Source organism: Hypanus sabinus, chromosome 17, assembly GCF_030144855.1.
Source record: "Hypanus sabinus isolate sHypSab1 chromosome 17, sHypSab1.hap1, whole genome shotgun sequence".
In the NCBI taxonomy this organism is placed as follows: domain Eukaryota; kingdom Metazoa; phylum Chordata; class Chondrichthyes; order Myliobatiformes; family Dasyatidae; genus Hypanus; species Hypanus sabinus.
The window spans coordinates 14,581,087-14,608,497 of record NC_082722.1 but is presented as its reverse complement, the minus strand read 5'-3'; the positions used below and the strand labels follow the sequence as shown (position 1 = coordinate 14,608,497).

Below are 27,411 nucleotides of genomic sequence, written 5' to 3'. Positions count from 1 at the left end.
CACAGTATCAAAAGCTGGTTTTATTTTTTTTAAATACTTATAAAGCCAAATAATCTAGCGGCATGAAACACACATGGGTCTTTTGCAGCAAGTGTAAATTCATTTTTGTTTAAATGGAGCTTTGTGAATGTTGTTCCTTCATGAGTTTATGACATGTTCTGACTTTGGCCTGTTCATTCTGTATCAGTTTATGTCTTGACCTTGATCATTGTACTTTTTTATTTTTTCCCAGGTTTTACTGTAAGTTCTGTATGACAGCTGGAAGACAAATTTAAATAAATTAGTGCTAGTTGATCACATCTCCTTTTTCAAAGCCTTGTAAATATCTGTCTCTCCTTCTGAAACAGCTTTTTTTTTTTGACAACCTCTTAAATCTCTCATTTTATTACCCTGAAGTTGATCTATTTACGATTATCTTTCACTTTTACCACTAGTTTTCTGGACTTGAATTTTCCACCCTGTCTAATCTATTACAGTGACATTAATATGGCAGGTAGTAAATGCATTGTAGATAATTTCTGAATGGCAGTAGATGTGAAATTTAAAGCATTCCTTCCTACCCAAAGGAGTTCTCCTCCTTTTCTGCTCTTCTGTGAGCAACTCGTGCCTCTCTGCTAATCCAAGTTTATAATTTTTCACAAGTCACAACCCCACATACGTCAAAGGGATATTTGTACAGACACATTTCAAAGCAACTCCAATACTTTGAAGTAGATTGGCTTTTTATACTGGCACATACAGCATCATTTGTATACCTTGGATAATTTATAAAGCTGCTATGATCCTAATCATACCCCAATTGCTTTATTTATGTCTTTGCAGCCTCTTTCTGAATGTTACACCATTAACTTTACTGATCTCACCTATCATTAACTGTGAAAACATTAATTTAGAACTTATTGGTCCTTTTGTGTTTCCTATAGCACAGTCAATCATCCGGATGACACAGAAAACAAACTAGACTAGAGGGCATGATTACATATTCTTTTAAGGTTCTTATTCACATGCGTAGCCGCTATATAAAGAAGTTTTATTTGATTTCAAAGATGTTTTGACATTTTTCTCATTATTCCATGATAAAATATACAAAGGGACCCATTAACCATGATAAAGTTGTATACCATGTGGTTTGAATGGGATTGTTCATTTGCAAGAAAGATAGATTGGCATTTCTCAGCAGATATCTGTTCACTCTTGCAAACACTGACAGAGATCAGCTACTCTCATGGAGTTGCGCAATATGTAAGATTCCATCAAATATCCATTTTTTACCAATCTTACACTCTCAATATTTTATTCATCCCACATTCCCATCAATTATCCTGCCCCAAATTTTCACATTCACCTGCACACTAGAGCGATTTACAGTAGCTAATTAACCTACCAACCCACAAATTTCTGGGATGTGACAGGAAACCAGAGCAATGTGAAATCCACACAGTCACAAAGTTTATGAAAATTTCACAAGATAAGAATGCCCCCCCCCCCCCCACAGATCAATGGAACTGCAACACAGCAGCACCACTGGCTGGCTGTCCCTCTACATCATATACATTCTGCCATTTAAGAGACAATTCTATGCTGGTTATATATTTACTCCAGGTATCATAGTTGCAATTATGTACAGTTAGAATTGTAAGTAGTTATCAAGCCTGCAGGCTAAATGCAGTCCCCTTTCCCATTACTTCCCAAACCCACACAGAGTGACACTCACCTCTGCAACATCCACCTTGCGTTCCCAGGTTTTCATTTTTTTGTCTAGGTCAAAGTGATTCCAGGTCTCCTGTACATATTCAAGAATGTCTGGCACTTTGTAATTGGAAATGTCATTTCGAAACTTCCTGTTTAGCCTCTCTGCTTTGGCTTTGTCCTGTGTAAAAAAATAGACAAATAAATTGCTTCAGAAAAATTCATCAAATTTCAGCTTTTACATACATTTTACTCTATTAAGAATGCTGCTTTTAGACATTCATATTTTGTCAGTGAAGTGAAACCCAAAGAAAACATGTGCTTCTGACACTAGTGAGTAAACAATCTTTTTTACCTTATGGTTAAGCAAGACCAGGCTTATGGTCAGTGTCCTGAGTTTGAAAAATACACAATCACTGGCCCTTTCTGATTCAAGACAACTGCAACAGCTCCCAGACCTGTATCATGAAGAATTGCAGCACCCAAACCTGACATCTCCAACAACAGGAACATTTCTAGAGAGGGCAGGGGAGGCTGGGATGGTTTCAAATGTTTTGAAGCCTAATGCAAGAGTCCAAAGCACCAATGAATGTAAAAATATACATTTACCCAAGATCTTCCTCCAATGTGGAGTTAGCAAGTTGGAGAGAAGTTTGTTAGGGGATGGGTTAAGGAGCAAATTGCCAAGACTGGTTATTGGATATTATACTAGTGAAAAGATTGCAGTGATTTGGGGAGTAATGGGGGAAAGATTTAAAGAATTGTGGGAGATTTGGTGGGTGCACTGGTAAGGCAGGTCAGGTTGATGGTTAAGATGAGGGCTGGAAAATGGGGTTTGCAAAGCTGGATCGGGGACAGAGGAGTAAGAGGCTTGGATGCACACATGTTTTGGGTGTATAAAAAAAATAAGGTGGTATTGAACTGTAACAACGAAGAGTTGAAGATGGCTCCTAACTGGGGAGGCTTGGACTCTCAACTCTTACAGAGTGCTGACTATCCTGTAGTCATTTTTCAGTAAAAGCAAAGTTACTAGTTCCTATAAAACACTGTGTTATCACCTACTTCTTCCACTTCTGTGGTCTCAAGTTCAATCTTCTGAAGCAGTTCACATCTCGATTTAATCTCACTGATAAGTTGTTTTGTCTCTGCCAGCATTTTCTGTAATTTCCTCTGAGTAGTGGAGAGTAATCACAGATTAGAAAGTATAACAGATACTTTAACAACACTAAAATTGGAAACACTTAAGATTTTATCACTGCAATCATTTATAATCCGAAACAAATCTGTAATTTAGGCATTACGTCTCTAAATGAATGAATCTCACAGATTCATCACCCTTTCCCTTCTATAAACCTCCTTCCCCTCCTGCAAAATATTTAAAATCTAAACTTGTATTTCAAAACATTTACCTCCCTTATTCATCTACTCTAATTTTGACCATAAATATCTTTCAAAATTGAATCATCAGTGGCAGGAATAAACAGAAAAAAATCAGGTGACACACGTGTGCGTACATATACACACACACACAATTTATTTTGCAAGGTGAATTTGTAAAATCAAAGATCCTAAATCTCTAAAGTTTATTCCATTCATAACATTACTGTAGGCCAGGAGGGAAACTGCCATTTTTCTATCAGTTGCGGGTGAGTTCAGAGTGTGAGCCTATCCTATAAAGAATTAAGCCTAGTGCTTTGTTTTCTTATTGATTGAGAATTCAATATTGTTTAATGTCATTTCCAGTACTCTAGTAGAGGAAAACAAAATCATTGTTACTCTGGATCAGATGCAGCACAAAAAAACTCAATAAGATAAAGAATACAATAATTAAAAAAACAATAAATATAAATACTTAAGATAGCTTATGTTCATAGATTGATTATATATCCATAAAGTGACTCTAAGTAGAGGAATGTCTATAAATAAGGTGACTCTGAAAGGAAATAATAAAGTAGTGGTGGTTGCGGATGTGGTGGAGGTGTTGATCAGCCTTACTACTTGGAGAAAGTAACTGTTTTTGAGTCTCATGGTCCTAGCATGGATGCTACATAGCCTCCTCCCTGATGGAAGTGGGACAAAACGTCCATGAACAGAGTGGGTGGGATCCTTCATGATGCTACTGGCCCTTTTCCAGCACCTTTCTGTATAATGTCATCGATGGCAGGTAGGCTGATGCCAGTGCTGTGTTGGAGTCAGAGTAAGGAGATGTTTACCACCAGTTTCAAACTTGAAAGGTGAAAGGAAACTCTTTTGCATTACCCCCTTGCCCAGCTCATACCAGTAAAATGATATGAATCAATATGAACAAAACAGATCTTATATTTCTGTTTATGAACATCATTACTTTGAACTATATGTGAATAAGAAACAAAGAAACGAAGAAGGGAATGCCTCCAGTAACAGCAATAGGTACGTCTAAAAGTTATTTCCTTGCTTAACAAAGCTACAGCAAAGGGCTACTTGCATGAAAAGTAGTGAAAGCATCATACAACAAACACTGCTCTCACAACCATTCTGTAGATCAAAATTTATAAACGGTGATAGACATGTAATCAGCTAATGAAAGAAGATGGACAGATGAAAATGCTCATTCTCATTGAGCTTTTGGCTTGCCCGCAGCCAAAAATTAACTTGCATCATTTCTACCCACCTTGAATCACAAACTGACAAGATTTTTACAGTATCAAAATCAGCCTTCACTCAAATTGTTTCACACCGATTGACAGGAAGAAATGGCTGAAGGAATTGGATACAGGATAGACAATGGGACTATACTCAGCTGTTATAGTGGCATACACTGTGTGGAAAACTACCAAAGCAGAGCATGTCGACGAAAGACAAGACCTAGCAAATCCAGCTAATGACTGTACATTAGTCCGCTTAAAATCATTGGCAAAGCGATGGAACCTCTCAGCAATAGTGTTGCAAACGGCACTTGAACCTGCAAGTTGTTTACTAAATGTTGTTTTGCTTTTTTTTCAGGCCAATTAAATCAAGATCTTTTGCAACCATGGTTCATACATAGACAAAAATGAGGTGTAAGCAATTGCTCTTTTTCAGCCCTATACTATAGAAAGTGATTGTGGTAGGTTGTTGAGGTCAATCACCTCTGTCCAGGATATTCCCACAGTTCTTTTGGAAAGTGACTTGAGGTCAATCATCTTTATTGACCATTTGTCATGGGGGGCATGGTGATGTAGTAGTTAGCACAATACTTTACAGTACAGATGACCCAGGTTCAATTCCTGCGCTGCCTGTAAGGAGTTAGTAAGTGCTCCCTGTGACAGTGTAGATTTCCTCTGCGTGCTCCGATTTCCTCCGAAAGTCCAAAGATGTACCAGTTGGTAGGTTGTTTGGTCATTATAACTTGTCCTGTGATTAGGCTAGCATTAAAATGGGGGATTTGCTAGAATTGTGGCATGGCTCAAATGATCAGAAGGGCCTACTCCACACTACATCTCAATAATTAGGTCAGGAATAGGACTGATTTCACACCATTCAATAGCATTCATGGCTCTTCAGGAAGTAAAGCTGCCCATGCCTGCCAGCAGCCTGACCTGGACAACAGTCAGGTTTGCACTGATAAGTGACAAGTAAAATTCACACTGTACAAGTGACAGGCAATTGTCATCTGTAACAAGGGTGTCTAACCATCTACCTGAGATTTAAAGGCATTACTGTTTTCAAGTCCCCTATCATCATCATCCTGGGTATCACAATTGATCAGAAATCTAAATAAAGTAGACATATAAATATTGTGACTTCAATAAACAGAACAAAAGCTGGATAGCCAGCTACTGACTCCTTTCTGCCATCCACACCGTACAAATGAGGTTGATACAATAGTCTCCACTTGACTGGATGAGTACAGCAACAACATCTCTTAAAAGATCAGCAACATCAGTATATTATAGACAATAGACAATAGGTGCAGAAGTAGACCATTCGGCCCCTCGAGTCTGCACCGCCATTCTGAGATCATGGCTGATCATTCACTATCAATACCCAGTCCCTGCCTTGTCCCCATATCCCTTGATTCCCCTATCCATCAGATATCTATCCAGCTCCTTCTTGAAAGCATCCAGAGAATTGGCCTCCACCGTCTTCCGAGGCAGTGCATTCCACACCTCCACAACTCTCTGGGAGAAGAAGCTCTTCCTCAACTCTGTTTTAAATAACTGACCTCTTATTCTCAATCCATGCCCTCTGGTACTGGACTCTCCCAACATCTGGAACATATTACCTGCCTCAATCCTATCAAATCCTTTAATTATCTTAAACGTTTCAATCAGATCCCCTCTCAATCTCCTCAATTCCAGCGTGTACAAGCCCAATCTCTCCAATCTCTCTGCGTAAGACAGCCCTGCCATCCCAGGAATCAACCTAGTGAACCTACGCTGCACTTCCTCAATTGCCAGAATGTCCTTCCTTAAACCTGGAGACCAAAACTGTACACAATATTCCAGGTGTGGTCTCACCAGGGCCCTGTACAAATGCAAAAGAACATCCTTGCTCTTGTATTCAATTCCCCTTGTAACAAAGGCCAACATTCCATTTGCCCTCTTCACTGCCTGTTGCACTTGCTCATTCACCTTCATTGACTGGTGAACTAGGACTCCTAGGTCTCTTTGCGTTTCTCCCTTACCTAACTCTACACCGTTCAGACAATACTCTGCCCTCATGTTCCAGCTTCCAAAATGGATAACTTCACATTTATTCACATTGAATGACATCTGCCAAGTACCTGCCCACTCACTCAGCCTATCCAAGTCTCCCTGTATTCTCCTAACGTCCTCTTCGCATGTCACACTGCCACCCAGTTTAGTATCGTCAGCAAACTTGCTGATATTGTTTTCAATGCCCTCATCTAAATCATTGACATAAATCGTAAAGAGCTGTGGTCCCAATACAGAGCCCTGTGGTACCCCACTAGTCACCTCCAGCCAGTCTGAGAAACACCCATTCACTGCTACCCTTTGCTTTCTATCTGCCAACCAGTTTTCTATCCATGTTGAAACCCTGCCCCCAATGCCATGAGCTCTGATTTTACTCACCAATCTCCTATGTGGCACCTTATCGAATGCCTTCTGAAAATCTAGGTACACAACATCCACTGGCTTACCCTCGTCTAACATCCTTGTTACACCCTCAAAAAACTCCAACAGATTAGTCAAGCATGATTTGCCCTTGGTAAATCCATGCTGGCTCGGCCTAATCCTATTTCTGCCATCTAGATGTGCCACTATTTCGTCCTTAATAATGGACTCAAGCATCTTCCCCATGACTGACGTTAGGCTAACAGGGCGATAGTTCTCCGTTTTCTCCTTCCCTCCCTTCTTGAAAAGTGGGACAACATTAGCCACTCTCCAATCTTCAGGAACTGATCCTGAATCTAAGGAACATTGGAAAATGATTACCAATGCATCCGCAATTTCCTGAGCCACCTCTTTTAGAACCCTCGGATGCAGACCATCTGGACCCGGGGATTTATTAGCCTTCAGTCCTACCAGTCTACTCATCACAGTTTCTTTCCTAATGTCAATCTGTCTCAATTCCTCTGATATCTTATGACCCTGGCCCATCCATACATCTGGGAGATTGCTTGTGTCCTCCCTGGTGAAGACAGATCTAAAGTATGCATTAAATTCTGTTGCCATTTCCCTGTTTCCCATAACAATTTCTCCCAATTCATTCTTCAAGGGGCCAACATTGTTCTTAACTATCTTCTTTCTCTTCACATAGCTAAAAAAGCTTTTGCTATCCCCTTTTATATTCCTGGCTAGACTGAGCTCATACCTGATTTTTTCTCTCCATATTGCTTTTTTAGTCCACTTAACTGGGATTTCATTCAACACCATCAATATTCACTCTCAATCCTACCAGCACACTACGTACACTATATCACCTCAAAACATACAGTAATTATTCACCAAAGCTACTTTGCTGGCTTCTTTCGAAACCATAATCTAAGAGGAACAAAGACAGTGTGGATTCTGTCTGCAGTTTCTGCTCTAAGTCACAAACTATTCTGACTTGGGAATATAACTCTGTTCCTTCAGTGTTTTTGATGTAAATTGTGGAGTTCTCCTGTCAGTAGCAATGGAAGCGTCTTCAAAAGAATTAAGAAGGCAGTTCACACTACATTCTCAAAGACAATCATAAGTACTCACCTTGTCAGCAATAATCAAATTCTCACAATCAATAAGAAAAATTGAAACTTACTTTATAGGAGTTCAGAACAATTTGTGTTTTCCCTGTCGTTACTTTGAGCTGGAGGAGGTCCAGATTATACTGCTCAATCTGCCTTAAAAACTGTGTGTTTTCAATCTTCAGCTGTTGGAAGTCAACTTCACGCAGCATCTCTCCTGCCTCTTCTTTCTATAAATAGAGACAAATATAAGAAAAGTTTCCTTTTTTCTGACTAGTATTCATGTTTTCTACCTTCTTCCCAAAACACCATTCCACAGCTGACCAAGGGGATGTGCAATCTTTACTTGATTCTACTCTGAGACTCATTTGTAAAAGATAAATCAGAGCTTATGGGGAAACAAAAGGATGTTAAATTTGTGTTGCTTCTTTAGGCTGGATCTTTCCATGAATACAATAATGAGGCTAAAAGAATTCACCATGACTTATGTGCAAATCAAAAGGTTAGTTGTAAAAATCAGAAGTTGCTGTCCGAGATATGCGAATGTTTCAAATCAATGGAATAATGCATTTCAGTAATATTGATTGGCAACAAAGTGAACTTGTTATTTAGTTACTAAATGGGACAGTGTTTCTTAGATTCAGCTATCAATTTAAATTTTAAATTTAATCTGTAGCTGAAACAATCTGAGATTACTGGATTCAGAAAACAAACACTTTTATTTTACCTATTAAATATAATTTATATGCTTCCTCCACCCTCAATTTTGGACAACTCATCCATCATAACCTCTCCTCCAATGAACTTCAAATTCAGGCTTGCAAATTCCAGTTCTGCCACTTCCAACCTGTCTGACATTGCCCTCAAGATGTATTGCAGTGTTGAAGGCTCACCCACCCACCAGGAAACCAGTCTTTCTTTCAGGCTCACTGCACCAGAGAAACTTAAGTACATTATGATATACTGGAAGGAAATCCGATCTCTTTGGCTACCCAATCACAAAAATGCTCCTCAGTAACTTTATGATTGGTGCCTGTATCATTCAGTATCCCTTCATCTAATCATTTCCTTCGCCATTGTTCTCCTGCTCCCTATATTTTCCTGTTTTCCCCTCAATTGCCTCTTTATGTCCACCAATCTGAATCAAGGATTGTGTGTCCAATGAAAGGACCATTGGGAGCATCCATAAAATGTCAATACATTTTCACTGTCCAATTGACCATAAAATGTATTTTATTCCAGTATCATATCTGTTCCCTTTCAAGAAGCCATCTACACTTAATCTCACCTCAGCATTCCTTCACACCAATATTAAAGTCTGAAGTCTATCTCAAAGTTCTTTTTTCCATTTACAAACAATAATACTTCAAGTCCTTGCTGATAAATTCTCCTAACCTGGTCCAGCAATGCAAAACATTTAAAATGTTCATTTCAGTGTTCAGATTTCTTTTTAGCCTCACCCCACCCATCCCCTGTAATCTCCTTTAGCCCCATCACTCTTTGGATCTCTCCAGTTCACATCTTATTTCTGCTGCATATTCTTAGGTGTTGTATCTTTGGTAATCTACCCTCTCCCTCAAACCCCTCTGTTTCCTCCTTTAAGATGCCCTTCCTCTTTAACTAATCTGTTAGACACCCTACTTGGTCATATTTTGTGGAAAGCTGCAGTATCAGAGGTGACATTGTTTTTGAGGAAATGTCAAATCAAGGCCTTGTCACCTGTCACAAGGCTCTTGTGGCATTAATCTTTAAATAAAAAAGCAGGAAAGAGTTTTCAGCAAATACCTTGGCCAATATATTTTTCCCAAACATCTCTAAAATTAGCTCATCTTCTCTTTATCTCATTGTTGTTGGCACATGTGCAGATAGGCCTCCAATACAGCATTGACTACACTTTAGAAAATTGCTTATTGTCTTCAAAACAACACAAGATACTCCAAGATCCTGAAAAACTCTTATGTATATATAAGCTTGTTTTCTTTTGCCTGGTAACATTCCAACCACTGTCACTGTTACAGTGACGGACCCGTCCCTGCCAGTACCGTTCCCCGGTGTTACACAGTGACAGATGTAATGTTAAAATTGTACAAGGCATTGGTAAGGCCAAATTTGGAACATTGTGTGCAGTTCTGGTCACCGAATTATAGGAAAGATATCAATAAATTAGAGAGAGTGCAGAGACGATTTACTAGGATGTTACTTGGGTTTCAGCACTTAAGTTTCAGAGAAAGGTTGAACAAGTTAGGTCTCTATTCATTGGAGCGTAGAAGGTTGAGGGGGGATTTGATCGAGGTATTTAAAATTTTGAGAGGGATAGATAGAGTTGACGTGAATAGGCTGTTCCCATTGAGAATAGGGAAGATTCAAACGAGAGGACATGATTTGAGAGTTAGGGGGCAGAAGTTTAAGGGAAACACGAGGGGGTATTTCTTTACTCAGAGAGTGATAGCTGTGTGGAATGAGCTTCCTGTAGAAGTAGTAGAGGCCAGTTCAGTTGTGTCATTTAAGGTAAAATTGAATAGGTATATGGACAGGAAAGGAGTGGAGGGTTATGGGCTGAGTGCGGGTAGGTGGGACTAGGTGAGATTAGAGTTCGGCACGGACTAGGAGGGCCGAGATGGCCTGTTTCCGTGCTGTGATTGTTATATGGTTATATGGCTACCACAGGTATAGTGATGTTTTACTGTGTTAAAAGTGCTATATAAAATTGTAATTATGCTGCATGCGATAGTTAATTACAAATGTCTATATCTGGGTTGCTGCTGTTGCAGGATAATGCTCTACTCAACAAGCATGACTCAGTTCTTTGCACAACAAGGGTCACTGCACATTGCTTTGTAACTTTTTCCTTGCATCACCTCACCCTTTCCAATGCAGCAATTCAATAAATATCATACATCAAAAAGGTGATAACAGCACGGACTTTGGGATTCAAAGGACCTGCAACAAAATTGACACAGCTTAGCATTTCAGAGATGATAGATTGTTGACCGTGCTTCAGTCTGTCCCTTCCTCCACCCCTTTACAAACCAGCTGGAGCTGTTGGTGCATTTTCGCCTTCAGCATCTTCCATGCATGATTCTTCAGCTGCAGTTTATCGATCAGCATCTCCTGACAGAGGGAGAACAACCAGTCAAATACTGTGTAGATTAACATGCAACATATCTCACAGTTAACACTGGTCACTATTCAGAGCATGCAAAATGCTTACTGGAAATATTAAATACTCGGTGATTTGTGAAGATGTGGCCTGAGCTGAAAAAAGAAGCCCAACTCAAGGCATAAGGAACTGTGAAGTTTAAAGCTTCATAATATTATGCATTTAATATTCAGTAATCTTGTATAAGCATTCTTGTTCATTTAAAAAATTCGTTATGAGTTATTCATTAATTCATTTCATAGCATTGGTTTCAAGATATCTTTAGTGAACTCGAGGTGGCAACTGACTTGTTGAAGCACAGCCTGGTGTGCTAGTTAAAAGAAAACTACAGTGAGGAACAGTAGAGTTTTAAAAAAAGCAGTGTAGCACATATTCATGGAAGGGAAGGCATGATCAAGTCTAACAAAAAATGTAAAAAATGGAGGAACTCACTGGTTGCTAAAGAGTGAGGGCCAGATGATAATACTCATAAAAAGAAGAGAAGAAATGGCTGGCTATATTCAAAAGATAAACACATTTGATTACTCAATGGGTAAGTGGCTCTAATTGAACAGTACTTTGAAGCAAATGAAATCGCCAGTGAGAAACAAGTACCAATTTTTCTGAGTGCACTGGGTTTAAAGGAATACAGTATGCTTTGAAGTTTAACTGCTCCAACCAAACCAGCAGAAATGAGCTTCACTGATATTGTGAAAGTAATGCAGAAACATTTAGAACTAAACCCATTGTTGATTGCAGGACACTTTAGGTTTCATATGTGGAATCAAAAGGAACGGGAGTCTATTTCAGTGTGTGTGGCTGAATTGAAAAAATTGTCAGAGCATTGTCAGTTAAGTAATAGGTTTAATGGATGCACTGAGAGATCATTCAGTTTGCAAAATCTTACAAGAAAGCATTCAAAAACAGCTCACTAAGTAAAAAGGTGAAGTATATTCAGTATTTTGAGTTTCAAAACAGAATTGATATGTATGTGGATATGTACATGGGTGAAAATATACAAGGTATGGAAAGGGGATTAACTGGATTGCTTTTATAAAGGACCATTTTGCATCCCAGTGGTCTCAGTCAGTCACACTCATCTGACAATGCACAAAGCATTTGATTATTCCTAGGGTCACATGCATTGGCTCAAAGCAATTTGAGTAGTCTCACTGCTACCTGTGATCAAGACTCTTTGGGCCTGTTTTTCAATTACTGGCTAGATATAATTGTAGTCTGCACCTAGAACCAAATTACATAAAGACATTCAACCCATCAAACCTGTGTCAGCTCTCTGAATCCCATTCTTTCCTCTTTCTCCACAACACTGATAATTGTCTATGAGCAGAGATACAATATTATCATTATTACATTTTAAACATCAGCTCTCCCCTCTCATATTCAAACCTCATACCTTCTAAAAGCATTGCCCTCCATTCTCCCCACCAATCCCAATCTCACCATCAAACCCACAGACAAGAAGATTGTTGTTAGACAGACCCCTACCTTGCTAAGGCCAGGCGGCAAGTCTCAGGCCCCTTCTCTTTCTTACTCCTTGAACAGGACCCCACTAAGGAACATGAGATACTGCCTCCAGCACCATCACTGACCTCGCTGATTCTGGAATCTCCCATCCAACTATCTTCATATTGCTCCCCCTCTTGCCTTGTGAGAAAGTTGCAATGTCATGTTCAAATTCATATATTACTTCAAACATTTTAAGTTCCTTGATCCTGATCGCCTGATTGTCACCATGAATGTCCAGTCCTTTACACTTCTATCCCTCATGAAGAAGGCCTTAATGGTCTCTTCTTCTTTCTGGACAACAGACCTAACCAGTTCCCCTCCACCACCACCCTCCTCCATCTGGAGGAACTCATTCTCACCCTCAACAATTTCTCTTTTGGCCCCTCCCACTTTCTCCAAATTCATGACATGTTGGTCTATAGCCTCTTCTACTGCCATGTTGAGGCTATACTTGGGTTGGAGAAGCAGCACTTCATATTCTTTCTGGGTGGCCTCCAACCTGATGACATGAACATCAATTTCTCCAGCTTCTGATAATTTCTCTCCTTTCCTTTCCCTATTTCTCCATTCCCCATTTTAGTTCCCCTCTCATATCTTTTCTTCTCCTCACTTGCCCATCACCTCCCCCTCATGCTCCTCCTCTTTCCCTGTGTTCCATAGGCCATTGTTCTCTCCTATCAGTTTCCTTCATCTTCAATCCTTCACCTATCACCTCAGCTTTTTACTTCATCCCCCTACCCTCACCCACCCTCCTTCCCCTCAGCAGCTAACTTTTATTCCTTCCTCTCACAGCATCTTCTAAATCTGGTGTCTTCCCCTTTCCTTTCCAGTCGTGGAGAAGGGTTTCAGCCTGAATCTTTAACTGTTTACTCCTCTCCACTGATGCTGCCTGTCCTGCTGAGTTCCTTTAGCATTTGTGTTGCTCAAGATATTCAGCATCTCCAGGATCTCTTATGTTGGCAATAGTTTTTGAAAGCTTTCACACCTTCATGGGAAGTGCATTCCACATATTAATAATATTCTTTCATTTTATCAAGTATTTTATATTTTTTAGTTATATCTTTATAACTTTCTGGTATCTTTAGTTATCAACCCTCTTGATAACTAAAAAGGAAAGTTTATTGCCGTCCACTTTATTGAAAACTTCTCATAATAATGAGTGGCGTCCAGAGATTTTGATGTGTCATGATGTTTTGCTTATCAGCTGTGTTAGAATAGAATGATTGTCATCTCTCACGAATCTTCAAAGCAGAATTAATATCAGCAACCTCAAACTCGAAATCAGAATTGGCAACAACGCCACATACAACATTGATGGTCCACGTGATTACTATAAACAGATACTGATGTGCACAGTTCATTTTCTGCAATCAATACCACTCAGTGGAGGAATAACCTCAGAGATTTTAACTTGGTCCCTTCTCAATGTTACAGTAATTCTTTCTTTCTTTATGTAAATCTGCGCATGGCACTGCAGTTAAAACATGTACCCAGGAACAAGGATGCTAAAGAACAGAGTTGATAGGCTCTCTCTGGAAAACAAAATCTGTAATGAAGGAATGGAAAATAATAGTTCCTTTTACTAAAGATCTCATTAATCCATGTATAATTAGAGTCAGCCCTGTTAATCTTGAATTGAAATGCAACCATTTTTCCTTCTGTGATACTTCTCCACACTAAAGTTCATCTGCTATGTGTTACCCTATTTCACTGATCTGTCTACGTCCTGAAGCCTGCTACTGCCACCTGAATATTAACATATCAAAAAAAAAATGAAGGCTGTTCTCCAGTGGATAAGGAACATGATGTTCAGCTGATCCACAACTTCATGACGCTGAACAGTGGAGAGTCACCACAGTCATACCACATATTCATTAAACTAGCCCACTGTTTCAATTGGTGAGCTCATGCAATTTTACTGTACACCAAGTTCTAGTTCTAATTGTATTGGTCAAATTTTGCTTTCCATTGGCAAAAATTAACTTGAATTATCACTCACTTTTGCATGGATCTTGTCCTCAAAGTACTTAAAGAGTGTTTCTGTTACAATTGTGCTCTCCTTCTTGCCTTGTAAGAAAGTTGCAATGTCGTGTTCAAATTCAGAGACTACTTTCTTTGTTTCAGTTAATGCACATTCAGCTTCTTCAAGGGTAGCCTAAAGGAAAACAAAAATACAGAGTTTTCTATTTTATGAGAGGTCACAATTATATTAACGGGAAATTTGGTGCAAGACTTTCTTCCATGCTGCTCTACTGCAACATGGAAGGTGGTACGGAAGTTTGAGTGTGGAGGAATGCAGCCAGTTCAAAGGATGGTTCTTTTATTATCTTTGGGATGAAGGTATCATTGGCAAGGTTAGCATTTATTACTGGTCCTTAATGGCCTCATGACTCATGTTAAAATGTTGCAATCCTGCTGGACAAAAGGCTACAATACAGTAGGTCTTATTAGACATGTAGTGGTGGGTAACGTAGTATATTTTCTAGATGGTATTCAATGTGCTGGTGACAGAGAGGTAGTGAATGCTTAAGATGGTGGATGTGGTGCTTACCAAGAGATGGAAATGACCATATTATGTATTTACGAACAAGACAAAATCAGCAGATGCTGGAAATCTGAGCAACACACACAAAATGTTGGAGGAACTCAGCAGGCCAGGCACCATCAATGGAAAAAAGTACAGTCGACACTTCAGTCGGTTTCCGCCCAAAACGTCAACTGCACTTTTTTCCATAGATACTGCCTGCCCTTCTGAGTTCCTCCAGCATTTTATATTATGTATTTATAATGGGATGAGTAAGACTTGGGATAAGATTTTTGCACATGGTTCTCACCCGCACATGTATTTACCTAGCCTGGATACTGAGACACTACCTTGCTGGTCTTGAAGTGTCTCAGAATCTAGTGGCTTGGTCTGGATGCCGGCAGAGTGTCTGGCAGCCTTGTGAAGAGGTCTGATCATAAAACTGTCCTGAAAAATGGTTAAGTAACTCCAATAGATTTGCTGCCTGACATTCAGAGACATTTAAAATATATTAAAATAGATATAAACAATCTTAAAATATATTAAATGTTTAAAAAAGTAATAATTATCTTTAATGTCTGTAGCACCTACTAATAATTGAAATCATTAATTAAGATTGACTCTTACATTTGCCTCTAACTTGTAGTCTTTTGAAATCAGTGGGATCTTGATCCCATATTAGGTCTAAACTGAGAGGGCACTGGGGAATATCAATATGACTAGTCTTCATTTAGAATCCAACAGTATGAACCAATCTGTTGGTAAGTCTGACGTATCTATTTCTCCACTAGGGGTCTCATATTAACTGTTGTTAAAAAGACTAAAGGTCAGCAGTTCCTTTAAGTTGCACAAGCATTACTTGGCATTTCTAGCCCATTATTTTTTGCAAAGCAGGAACAAAAAGTAAAAATTTTGTGGCCACCCCCCTCAACAACAGCTACTATAACTAGAGAAAAAGGTTCTGGGGAAACTGAAAGATCTGAAGGTAGTTAAGTCATTGGACCAGTTGGTGCACACCCCAGGGTTCTGAAAGAGGTGGCTGAAGAGATTGTTGAGGCATCTTTAATTATCTTTCAAGAATCACTAGATTGGAATGGTTCTGAGAGACTGGAAAATCACAGATGTTATTCCACTCTTCTAGAAGGGAGAGAGGCAGAAGAAAGGAAACCATATGCCAGTTAGTTTGACCTTAGTAGTTGGGAAGATGTTGGAGCTGACTGGAGTTAGAGTAAGGATGAGGCTTCAGGGTACCTGGAGGCAACTGATAAAATAGGCCATAGTCAGCATGGTTTCCTCAAGGGAAAATCTTGCCTGACAAATCTGTTGGAATTCTTTGAAGAAATAATAAGCAAGATAGACAAAGGAGGATTGGTTGATGTTATGTACTTGGATTTTCAGAAGGCCTTTGATAAGGCTGCTTATCAAGCTACAAGCCCATGGTATTACAGTAAAGAGAAAGCAGTGCCTAATTGGCAGGAGGCAAAATGGGAATAAATGTAGCCTTTTCTGGTTGACTGCCGGTGACTATAGAGTTCTACAGGGATCTGTGTTAGGACTGATTCTTTTTACATTATATGTCAATGATTTGGATGGTGGCTTTGTTTCAAAGTTTGCAGACAATATGAAGATAGTTGGAGGGGCAGGTAGTTTTGAGGAAGAAGAAAGGCTACAGATTAGAATGGGCAAAGAAATGGCAGTGTCAGGAAGTATATGGCATGTACTTTGGTAGAACAAATGAAAGGGTTGATTAAAGAGAAAGTACAAAAAACTAAGGCACAAAGGGATGTGACAGTCCTTGTGCGTGATTCCCAAAAGGTTAATTTGCAGGTTAAGTCTGTGGTGAGGAAGGCAAATGCAAAGTTAGCATTAATTTCAAGAGGACTGGAATGTAAAAGCAGAGATGTAACATTGGGACTTTATAATGCACTGGTGAGACCTCACTTGGACTATTGTGAACAGTTTTGAGCCCTTTATCTTCGAGAAGATGTGCTGAAACTGGACAGGGTTCAAAGAAGGTTCATGAAAATGATTTCAAGATAGAATGGCTTGTCACATGAAGAGCGTTTGATGGCTCAGAGCCTGTATTCCCTGGAATTCAGAAGAATGAAGGGTGACCTCATTGAAACTTATCAAATGGTGAAAGGCCTTGATAAGAGTGGATGTGGAGAGGATGTTTACTATGGTGGGAGAGTCTAAGACCAAAGGACACAGCCTCAGAATAGAGGGGTATACCTTTAGAATGGAGATTAGGAGGAATTTCTTTAGTCAGAGAGTTTTGTATCTGTGGAATTCTTTGCCATAGGCAGCTGTGCAGGCCAAATCTTTATGTATAGTTAAGGTGGGGGATGATAGGCAGAGTATTTAAGACAGAGGATGATAGATCGTTGATTGGTCATGGTATGAAGAGATATGGGGAGAAGGCAGGAGATTGGGGCTGAGAGAAAAACTGGATCAGCCATGATGAAATGGCAGAGCAGACTCAATGGACCAAATTGCCTAATTCTGCTCCTATATCTTATGATTTTATGGTCTTATAATTTGATGAAGTTCCAGCTCTTTAATGAGGTGCCTTTTTTAAAGGAGAGATAAAATATGATAAACATATGTTGGTCAAATTTGCCAAAGAGAAGATTATAGCTGTAATGCCTTGGTTAAGATTTCTATGGCTATGCTGTGAGGTATCCTATTTTAGCAGTTTTCTGTAAAAGCACTATGTCCTGCTGGTAAGAGCGTTTAGGGTTTGGCTAAAGATAAGGAGACATGTTGTCCAGCGTGTTGTGTCAGCCAATCATGAGTGGGATGGCATGGAACATTCTAGAGAGTGGTAAGGAAGAGTTTTCTGAAGGACAGTAGTCTGGTTTGGGGTCTTTAGATGGGAGGTGCAGAGAGAAGAGCACCACGGAAGTTACCTGGTGGATCCCATCCAAAGGGGAGACCCAATTGCAAAGAGTGTTTTACGAGGCGGAGGATTCCATAAAGGGAAGTTCTACCAGTGGTTAGTGAGGAGAATTAAGTAGAGTAAAGATACTCCCAGCTGCTACAGAAATGAGCTCCAACATTTATGTGCACATTTAGACTGGTTAAACGGTAATGGTCTCTTTTATATTTGAGAAAGTTGAAAATTCATAAATATACTTTCTTTATAATTTTATGCTGGTGTATGATCTGTCATTTCTGGCCTACCATTAACTGTGTATGGGCAGTATTTACACACAATTCACTCAAATTGAGGTTTCTTCAATCAGAATATCCCAATGTTCCCGTTTGATTGAATCCCAAATCATACCAACCCCAGAGGTGTATTGCTTATGAAAGGTGGCCTTTTCACCCCTGCGTTACATGGCCGTTAGCAGAGTTAGCTACTGAGCCAAGTTGGTGTATCTGCACTGGTGAAAGGGCTGCATATTAATGACCAGAGCCAGAGAGAAGGTCTGATATACCAGGGCAGAGAAAGCAACCTTGTACATCATAAAAAGTTATAAAATGATTTGATTTTCGGTGAAACAACAGCCCATTTATTGCTCTACAGATTTTTATTTTGCTTGAAATATTCTTTCCTAGTGCAGTATGGTGTGGTAATAGTGGGAAACATTTCGATATTAAAGAAAAAGGAAGAAGAATATCTGAAATGCTTAATCAGCATGTGTTCAGTCTAAGAAACAGATATTACTGGATCTAATGTTGAGAAGGGTCAAATGGACCAAGCAATTGTGGAAAAACAGCTGGGGAAGAGTAACCTTCATATCAAAAAGTTTAAATTAGTAGTAAAAGAGTGAAAGGAATAAACTAAAGTACAGCTTCAAAAAGGAAGAGGGAAAATTTAATGGGATCAGAAGGGATCTAGCCAAAGTAAAAGAGAAATAATAGTTAACAGGAAAATTCGTAATGGAACTATGGGAAATCTTTAAAGGAAATTTTTCAGGTACAGGTGAGGCACAAGGGGGAACCAAAGCCAGTTTTCCTTGAATAACGAGAGAAAGATAGTAACGCAAAACTAAAAAAAAAGATTGTATATTGCAGAGTAACACACACAAAATGCTGGAGGAACTCTGCAGGTCAGACAGCATCCATGGAGAGGAATAACAAGTCAACATTTTGGATCAAGGCACTGATGAACATTCCACATTTTTATGAAAATCACAGCAATTGTAGATTCAACATCAGCCTTTCTTCTAAAGAAGTATGAATACTCAAAATCAGTACTAACTGTCTACAGTATCTAGTTAGAGTCAAGTTTGCTAATATTTACAGATTAAATGGGTAGATGTTTTTGTTCCTTACCTGTAGATTCTGAATTGAATGGTTTGAATCCTGTCTCAGTTTTGCTAACATCTCTTTTGTTTCCTCCAATTCTCTATAAGCAATGTTGCACTTTTGCTCTGCTGTTAAATTCAAAAGGCGTTCAATTGTTGCTGTGCGAGATCTGGATCGATGCCGTGAACGACTCTACAAAATTCACCACGTTTTGAGTTCTGACCATTCATAATGAAATACAAGATAACTGTTTTATCTAACCTCTTTTATACAATGGCTTCTGCCACATAACTCTAGCTAAAAAGACTGCAAATTAACTTCAATAAGCTATAAATTGAAATGCTACATAAAAATGCCTTGATCTCGCTCAGTTTTTAAGTTTCCTGCTTCTCATTCGGAAGACCCTTATTTGGTGTTAGTTTATTATTGCCCACAGTGAAGTCATTGTAACTGGAATGGAATTGCAGCAGCAAATCACTCCACAGATTCACAACTATATTGCAAACGCATCAGGAACTGCTGGCCAATGAATGACAGGTATTGATCCGACGTGATAATTTTAAAAATCCATTATTGGCAGCTTCACATAGTGGAAAGGAAACCAGGAGGAGGGAAAGAGTGATTTTTCAAATATACGACTATGAAAAAGAGCCAGTTTGTATGCCAGAACACCATTATTGGTGGACAGTAAGTTAGTTTCCTTGCTGCCCTCCTTACATCCATTCTGCCTGTTCTTCAAGTAAACTAGTATTTAAAACCTTATCCTTGCTTTATTTTAACTACTAAAAACAGTTTGTTAGGTAGTTGTCTGTTCTGAATGGGCCCCAGTTTCCTCACAGTCCTTAATATCATTTAGTTTTTAGTTTCTTTTGGATCCATTGTCAGCTTGTCCAATTCCAAATTAATCCATTTCGAAAGGAAGAACTTTGTAACCTTCCTAGTGCTAATCTCTTTGCTTCAATCACCATAAAGTATGATCCTTTTAACTACAGAAAAGCAAAACCCAGGCAAACCTATGACACAGAGATCCTGTACTGAACTTTCAAATCTATCATTCATGCTCTAAACATCACAAACTTCCTAGGAAATGTTAATAGTGTGACTTGATTACAACCTGTGCCACTTGTAGTTCAGGAGGCACTGTTTGAAGTTGTTGGTCTTCTTCCTTGGGAACCATCCGTTCATAGTACTTGTCATACATAGCATTCTCTCTCTGCATGGTTGCATTGGAAGCACTGAGTAGAAAGGGAAAAATCTTATAGCTTCATTATCCATCATTCAATAATAATACATGGCTTATTCCAGAAAGTCTAGATGGCTCAAGTATATGGGAAAGAACCCCCCATAGTAAATGATCAATAATTTACAGCAATTCTAAGTAAATGGAAAGAGTTGACAGGATGTGTACAAAGGTGTAAGATTTCCACCTATTTATTGATAATATCAGACACAAGTGACTGCAAATCTGGAGCAATAAACAAAATGCTGGATGAACTCAGCAAGTCAGGCAGCATCTGTGGTAGGAAATGGACAGAACATGTTTCAAATCAAGACCCTTCATCCAGATTCACTCCAAAATGTCAACAATTTCTTTCCTCTCACAGATGTATTGTGACCCGCTGAGTTCCTCCAGAAGATTGTTTGTTGCTCGAGAGTCCTGCATCTGTAGTCTTTTGTGTCTCAAAGCCTTCTTGCAAGTTCAATCGGCTTATCAATCATCACTAAGTGCCTAAGTGAGTTGGTAGACAGATACCTCCTTGAGAAAATTGGTAAATTATATTCCAAAAGCTATTGACTTTAATTTGGTTCCCTTTATAGATCTTCTGCATCGTCATAGCATATTTTCCCACCTGATATTGTAACATCACCAAATTATGATACAATACATATTGCCTTTTTATTAACAGACTCTAAAAAGCTGAGGACCTAGTGAACCCAGTAGTGCTTCACTCAGAAATAAATGGCCATTTGAAATACAGTTTATTCCTAATCTATGTTTCCTGCTCTTAATCATCTGTCCATACTAGTGAGCTGCCTTCATGCACACCAAGCCTGTTTGCAAGTGACTGATAGTTGTTGGTTGAGCATTGGTTATGATGAGAGAGCAGGGGAGTCTCATAACATCCATACGGCTTCATGACTTTTCCAGTAGTATTTTCCATTTGCTTCCTAGACAGGAATCACTTTATCTGCTTCTTACCTACTGTCTATAGTCATGAGAGAGAGAGAAGAAAAACATTCTATTTACTGTTAATAAATACAAATGACAATTATAATGAAACTCAGCTCTGGAAAAAAATACAACTAAAACAAAGAGGGAACATCTGCTTCTGCCATACCTGAAACCAATTATAATAATTAAATTTTCTGTCATTTTTATAGATGATATAGTGATTCAGAGGGAAGGGGGGAGGAGAGGAGTGCTGTAGTGATAAAGGAGTCCATAATTAGAGGAGTAGACAACAGATTCTGTGGACGTGAAATAGATATCTGGATTGTATGCCGCCTCCCAGATGCCAGCATCAGGAATGTCTCGGATCGGATAGGCTAGTTAGACAGAGGAGGTGGGGAGACTCTGTTGGTAAAAAAGTTAAATCAAATTCTTAGGAAGAGGTAACATAGGATCAGAAAATGAAGAATCCTTATGCGTAGAGTTAAGAAACTACAAGAGTAAAAAAAACCTTGATGGGAATTATATACAAGCCTCTGAACAGTAGCCAGGATGTGGGGTACAAATTACAACAGATACAGAAAAGGCATCCAAGGGCAATGTTGCGATAATCTTGGGGGATTTCAATATGAAAGTTGTTTGGGAAATTCAGGTTGGTGCTGGATCCCAAGAGATGGTATTTATAGAATGCCTACAAAATCAGCTTGTGGTTGAGCCCACTAGGGGAACAGCAATTCTGGATTGGGTGTTAAGTAATGACACAGATTTGATTAGGGAGTTTAAGGTAAAGGAACCTTTAGGAGACAGTGATCGTTATATGATAGAATTTACCCTGCTGTTTGAGAGAGAAGATTAAGTTAGATGTATCAGTATTACAGTAGAGTAAAGGAAATTACAGAGGCTTGAAAGAGGAGCTGGCCAAAGTTGATTGAAAAGGGACACTAGAAGGGATGACAGCAGAATAACAATGGATGGTGCTTCTGGGGAAATTCAGAAACTGCAGGAAAGATACTTCTAAAGAAGAAGTTGTATTTTAAAGGGAGAATGAGGTAACCATGGCTGACAAGGGAAGTCAAAGACAGCATAAAAGTAAAATAAAGGGCATATAACAAAAATTAGTGGGAAGGTAGAGGATTGGAAAGCTTTTAAAAACCAACATATGGCAACTAAAAAGCCATAAAGAAAAGATGAAATATGAAAATAAGTTAGCAAATAATATAAAAGAGGATGCAAAAAGTTTTTTTTTCCTCTATAAAGAGTAAGAGAGACAAGAGTGGGTATTTGACTGCTGGAAAATGATGCTGGGGGGTAGTAATGTGAGACAATGGAATGGCAGATAAACTTAAGATTTTGTGTCAGTCTTCACTGTGGAAGACACTAGCAGATTGCCAGAAATGCAAGAGTGTCATGGGGCAGAAGTGTCTTAGCTATTACTAAGGAGAAGGTGCTTGGGAATCTGAAAAGTCTTAAGGTAGAGAAGTCACCTGCACCAGATGACCTAGGGTTCTGAAAGAGATAGCTGAAGAGATTATGGAGGCAATAGTAATGATTTCTCAAGAGTCACTAGATTTGGGACTGGAAAATTGCAAATGTCACTCCACTTTTTAAGAAGGGAGAGAGGCAGAAGAAAAGGAAATTATAGGGCAGTTAGCCTAACTTTAGTGGCTGGAAAGATACTGGAGTTTATAAAGTTTCAGGATACCTGGAAGCACATGATAAAATAGGCCAAAGTCAGTATAGTTTTCTAAAGGGGAAATCTTGCCTGACAAGTCTGTTGGAATGCTTTGAGGAAACAGCAGGCAGGATAGACAAAGGAGAGTCAGCAGATGTTTATTTGGATTTACAGAAAGCCTTTGAGAAGGTGCCCTACATGGATTCTTAACAAGTTGAGAGCTCATGGTACTACAGGAAATATACTAGCATGGATAGAAAATTGGCTGTATAGTAGAAGGCAAAGAGTGGCAATAAAAAGGTCTTTTCTGGTTGGCTGTCAGTAATGTGCCTAGGGGACCATGTTGGGACCACTTCTTTGCCGTTGTTCTATGCCAATGTTTTGGATAAGGGAATTGATGGCTTTGTGGCCAGATTTACGGACAATACAAAGATAGGTAGAGAGTAGGTAGTGTTGAGAAAACAAGTTATCTGCAGAAGGTCTTAGACAGATTGTGAGAATGGGAAAATAATTGGTAGATGGAATATAGTGTAGGGAAGTGCATGGTCATGTACTTTGGCAGAAGGAATAAAGGTGTAGAATATTTTCTAAATGGGGATAAAATTTTAAAAAACGGACTTAGGAATCCTTGTGCAGGATTCCCTAAAGGCTAACTTGTAGGTTGATTTGGCAGTAAGGAAGGTAAATGCAATGTCATCATTCGTATTGAGAGGACTAGAAAACAAGAGCAGGGATGTAATGTTGAGGCTTTATAAGACATTGGTCAGACTGCATTTGAAGTATTGTGAGCTGTTTTGGGCCCCTTATTTAAGAAGAAATGTGCTGGCATTGAAAAGGGTGCAGAGAAGGTTCATGAGATTTATCACAGGATTGAAAGGATTGACATATGAATAACATTTGAGGCCTCTGGGCTTCTATGCTTTGGGGTTTAGAAGAATAGGGGTGGGATATTATTGAAAGGCATAGATGAATGGATGTGGAGAGGATGATTCCTGTAGTGGGGAGTAGTCTAGGACCAGAGGGAACAGCCCCTGTATTGAGGGACATCCATTTAGGACAGAGGTGAGGAAAATTTCTTTAGCTAGTGTGTTGAATCTGTGGAATTCATTGCCACAGACAGCTGTGCAGACCAAGTCATTGGGCAAGGCGCAGAGTTAATCAAGTCGTCAAAGATTACGAAGAGAAGACAGGAGAATGTGGTTGAGAGGGATAATGAATCAGCCACAGTCTTTTGATGCTTTTCAAAATGTAATGAGAGATTTATTCTGGAACTTAACAAATTTTCAAAGATATATACAATCTTGCCCAAGGAAAAGTAGAATAATTTGACATCATAAGTGTGGAACAGAGAACTAATTGATGGAAAGTTGCAGTAAAGAAACTCTACTGTAAATGAATGATAGGACTGTCTTCCATTCCAGTATACTGTCACATCAACTGCAATATTGTCCTTACTACACTGAGCTATCAAAGTCAGTTTTATGGTAGGAATGACAATATAACTCCTTTATTCTGCTTTGTCATGTAATTCAGCCTTAATCAAACTGCATCTAAAATTTGGTTGGCAGTCTAGATTTCAATACTCTGATACCTTTATCTAAAAGAAATCTCGGTCATTTAAGCTTCAGTTGTCCCAGCATTTACAATCTTTGAGAAGGAGAGTTCCAGAATTTCTTTCTTTGTGTAAACAAAGGAAATAAATTACTTATTCTTCTGTTTTCTTGCCTACTCGGTCACATCACTAAGCACTCACTGCTTGCTATTATAAGCAGTGATCTATCAATAATCTATCTCTTGATCTATCAATCTACCTTGTCATACCCATAAGACAATAAGATATTGGGGCCACAATTAGGCTACTTGACTCATCGAGTCTTCTCCACCATTTCATCATGGCCGATTTATTATTCCTCTCAACTCCATTCTCCCGCCGTCTCTCCATAACCTTTGACATCCTGACTAACCAAGAAGTTATCAACCTCTGCTTGAAATATATTCAATGTCTTGGCCTCCACATCCCTCTGTGGCAATGAATTTTACAGGTACACCACCCTCTGGCTAAAGATATTCCTTCTCATCTCTGTTCTAAATGGATATCCTCTATTCTGAGGCTGTGCTCTCTAGTCCTAAACTCGCCCACTATAGGAACATCCACTCTGTCTAGGTTTTTCAATATTTGATTGGTTTCAATGAGATTCTCCCCCCTTGTTCTTTGAAACTCCAGCGAGTACAACCCCAGAACCATCAAATGCTTCTCATACATTAATTCTTTCTTTCCTGGAATCATTCTCATGGACCTCCACTGGACTCTCTCCAGTGCCAACACACCTTTTCTTAGTTAAGGGGCCCAAAACTGCTCTTGATACTACAAGTGTGGCCTTTTAAGCTTCAGCATCACAGCCTTGCTCTTACATTTTAGTCCTCTTGAAATGAATGCTAACATTGCATTTGCATTCCTCACCACTGACTCAAATACAAGGTAACCTTTAGGGAACTCTGCACAAGGGCTCCCAAATCCCACTGCACCTCTGATTTTTAAATTTTTTCCCCATTGAGAAAATAGTCTATGCCTTTACTTCTTCCAACAAAGTGTGTGACTAAATACGTCCCTAACCAATATTCCATCTGCTACTTTTTTGCCCATTCTCCCAATCTGTTGAAATCCTTCTGCAGCCTCCCCGATTCCTTATCACTACATGCCCCTCCACCTATCTTTGTATTGTCTGAAAACTTGACTACAAAGCCACCAATTCTTCATCCAAATCATTGACATATAACATGAAAAAAGTGGTCCCAGCACCAACTCCTATGCACACCACTAGTCACTGGCTGCCAATCAGAAAAGGCCCCTTTCATTCCCACTCTGCCTCCTGCCAGTCAGCCAAGTCTTCTAAACGTGCTAGCTTCAGCCCCTTGCACCACTTCCTCATCCACTCATACCATCATCCTATTCCTGCCTTGTCTAGCACATGGCTTTGGGAGTAATCCAGAGATTACAACTTGGGAGTCCTGTTCCTCAGCCTTATCCCTAACTCCCTCTACTCACTGCCCTTATTTACCTATATCATTGGTGCAAACCTGAATCACGACCACTGACTGCTGGGCAGCTGCTCTGAGGCATCCTGCACCCTACCGCCTGGGAGGCAACTCACCACCCTAGCCCTTCCTTGCACTTTATTTGTTTGCCTGACTGCACTTTCTCTAGACTGTAACACTATTTTCTGTTTTCTATATTTTTGTAAACCAATTACCAGTTTCATAATATGGATCTTGCATTTATTCACACAATAAAAGTTTCCATATTTTGAAGCAATACATTGTATTGCAGGTTTATCTAAAAAAAACTTATGAAGCCTTCTGTAGATACAATATTTTAACTTTTTATTCTATGCTCTTCATCTTCTTTGCAAGATCTTCTATAACCTTTATCCATTCAACTGTGCCTTCCTAGAAAAAAAAGGCATACGTATTTAATTGATAAGAAACTGCAGAGCTCTGAGGTCGAGATGGACCTGGATGGCCTTGTTCATAATTTACAAAAACTAATATATTCAACAAATAATTAGGAAAACTAATTGAATATCATTGCTCAGTGAACTGGATTCAAAAGTAGTACGGTTGCAGTTCAGTTATTGGGTATTTATTTTTCTCAGAGTGATGTGATTCTTCCCCAAAGGGAGGAAGAAGCCTTTGAATAATTTTATGAGACAGAAAAGGCGTGAAAGGTTGCTGCTGGTAGATGGGCGAGATAACCATCACATTAGCTATAATCTTACATCACAGAGCATGCTCGAAGGACTGAGTAGCCAGCTGTGCTCATAATATGTATGTTTATATATAACATTCTGATAGTTAACACCTTAGAAAATCGCACATTCTATAAGTATTTTGCACAGTTTACGAAGTCAGGTGACATTTCTAAAATTCCCATATTATTGCTGCCTGACTTGTCAAGCGTCCCCAACATTTTCTTATTTATTTCACACGTCCAGTTTTGGAGCACAACGTTTAACTTTTTCAAAGTTGGACCTGCTCTGAGGGAGAGAGACACACCAGCAGTGCCTGGTGTGAGTTATGAGACTTTCAGTTTCAAGCCGGAAGCAGCGCGCAGCTACCTGATTTCATCGACTAACGTCTGCAGCTCCTCGTTAGTCATCTCCTGGACACTTTTATCCTTGTGACGATCCGCAGACTCGACATTGGAATTGTCCACCTCCTCTGCTTCCGCCATGTTAACCGGGAGCAGCATGTGTTTCCAACTGTTGCCTTGGAAACCACCTGGCGCTAA

At 39.3% G+C, this 27,411-nt stretch overlaps 1 protein-coding gene across 2 annotated transcripts; it reads right to left on the bottom strand.

Annotated features, from left to right (window-relative positions):
- On the bottom strand, positions 1-27,411 carry ccdc113 (coiled-coil domain containing 113). 2 transcript variants are annotated; one of them, XM_059992569.1, is made up of 9 exons: positions 27,239-27,410; positions 20,396-20,516; positions 19,309-19,473; positions 14,503-14,658; positions 10,868-10,948; positions 7,912-8,067; positions 2,752-2,859; positions 1,715-1,870; positions 1-258 (listed from the first exon to the last, which is right to left on the bottom strand). In XM_059992569.1, the coding sequence occupies exons 1-9, from the start codon at positions 27,370-27,372 to the stop codon at positions 184-186; spliced, it is 1,152 nt and encodes a 383-aa protein (XP_059848552.1). In that variant the 5' UTR covers positions 27,373-27,410; the 3' UTR covers positions 1-183. The 2 variants fall into 2 exon arrangements, with proteins under 2 accessions (XP_059848552.1, XP_059848553.1); XM_059992570.1 differs by lacking the exon at positions 19,309-19,473 and having other exon boundaries at positions 27,239-27,411.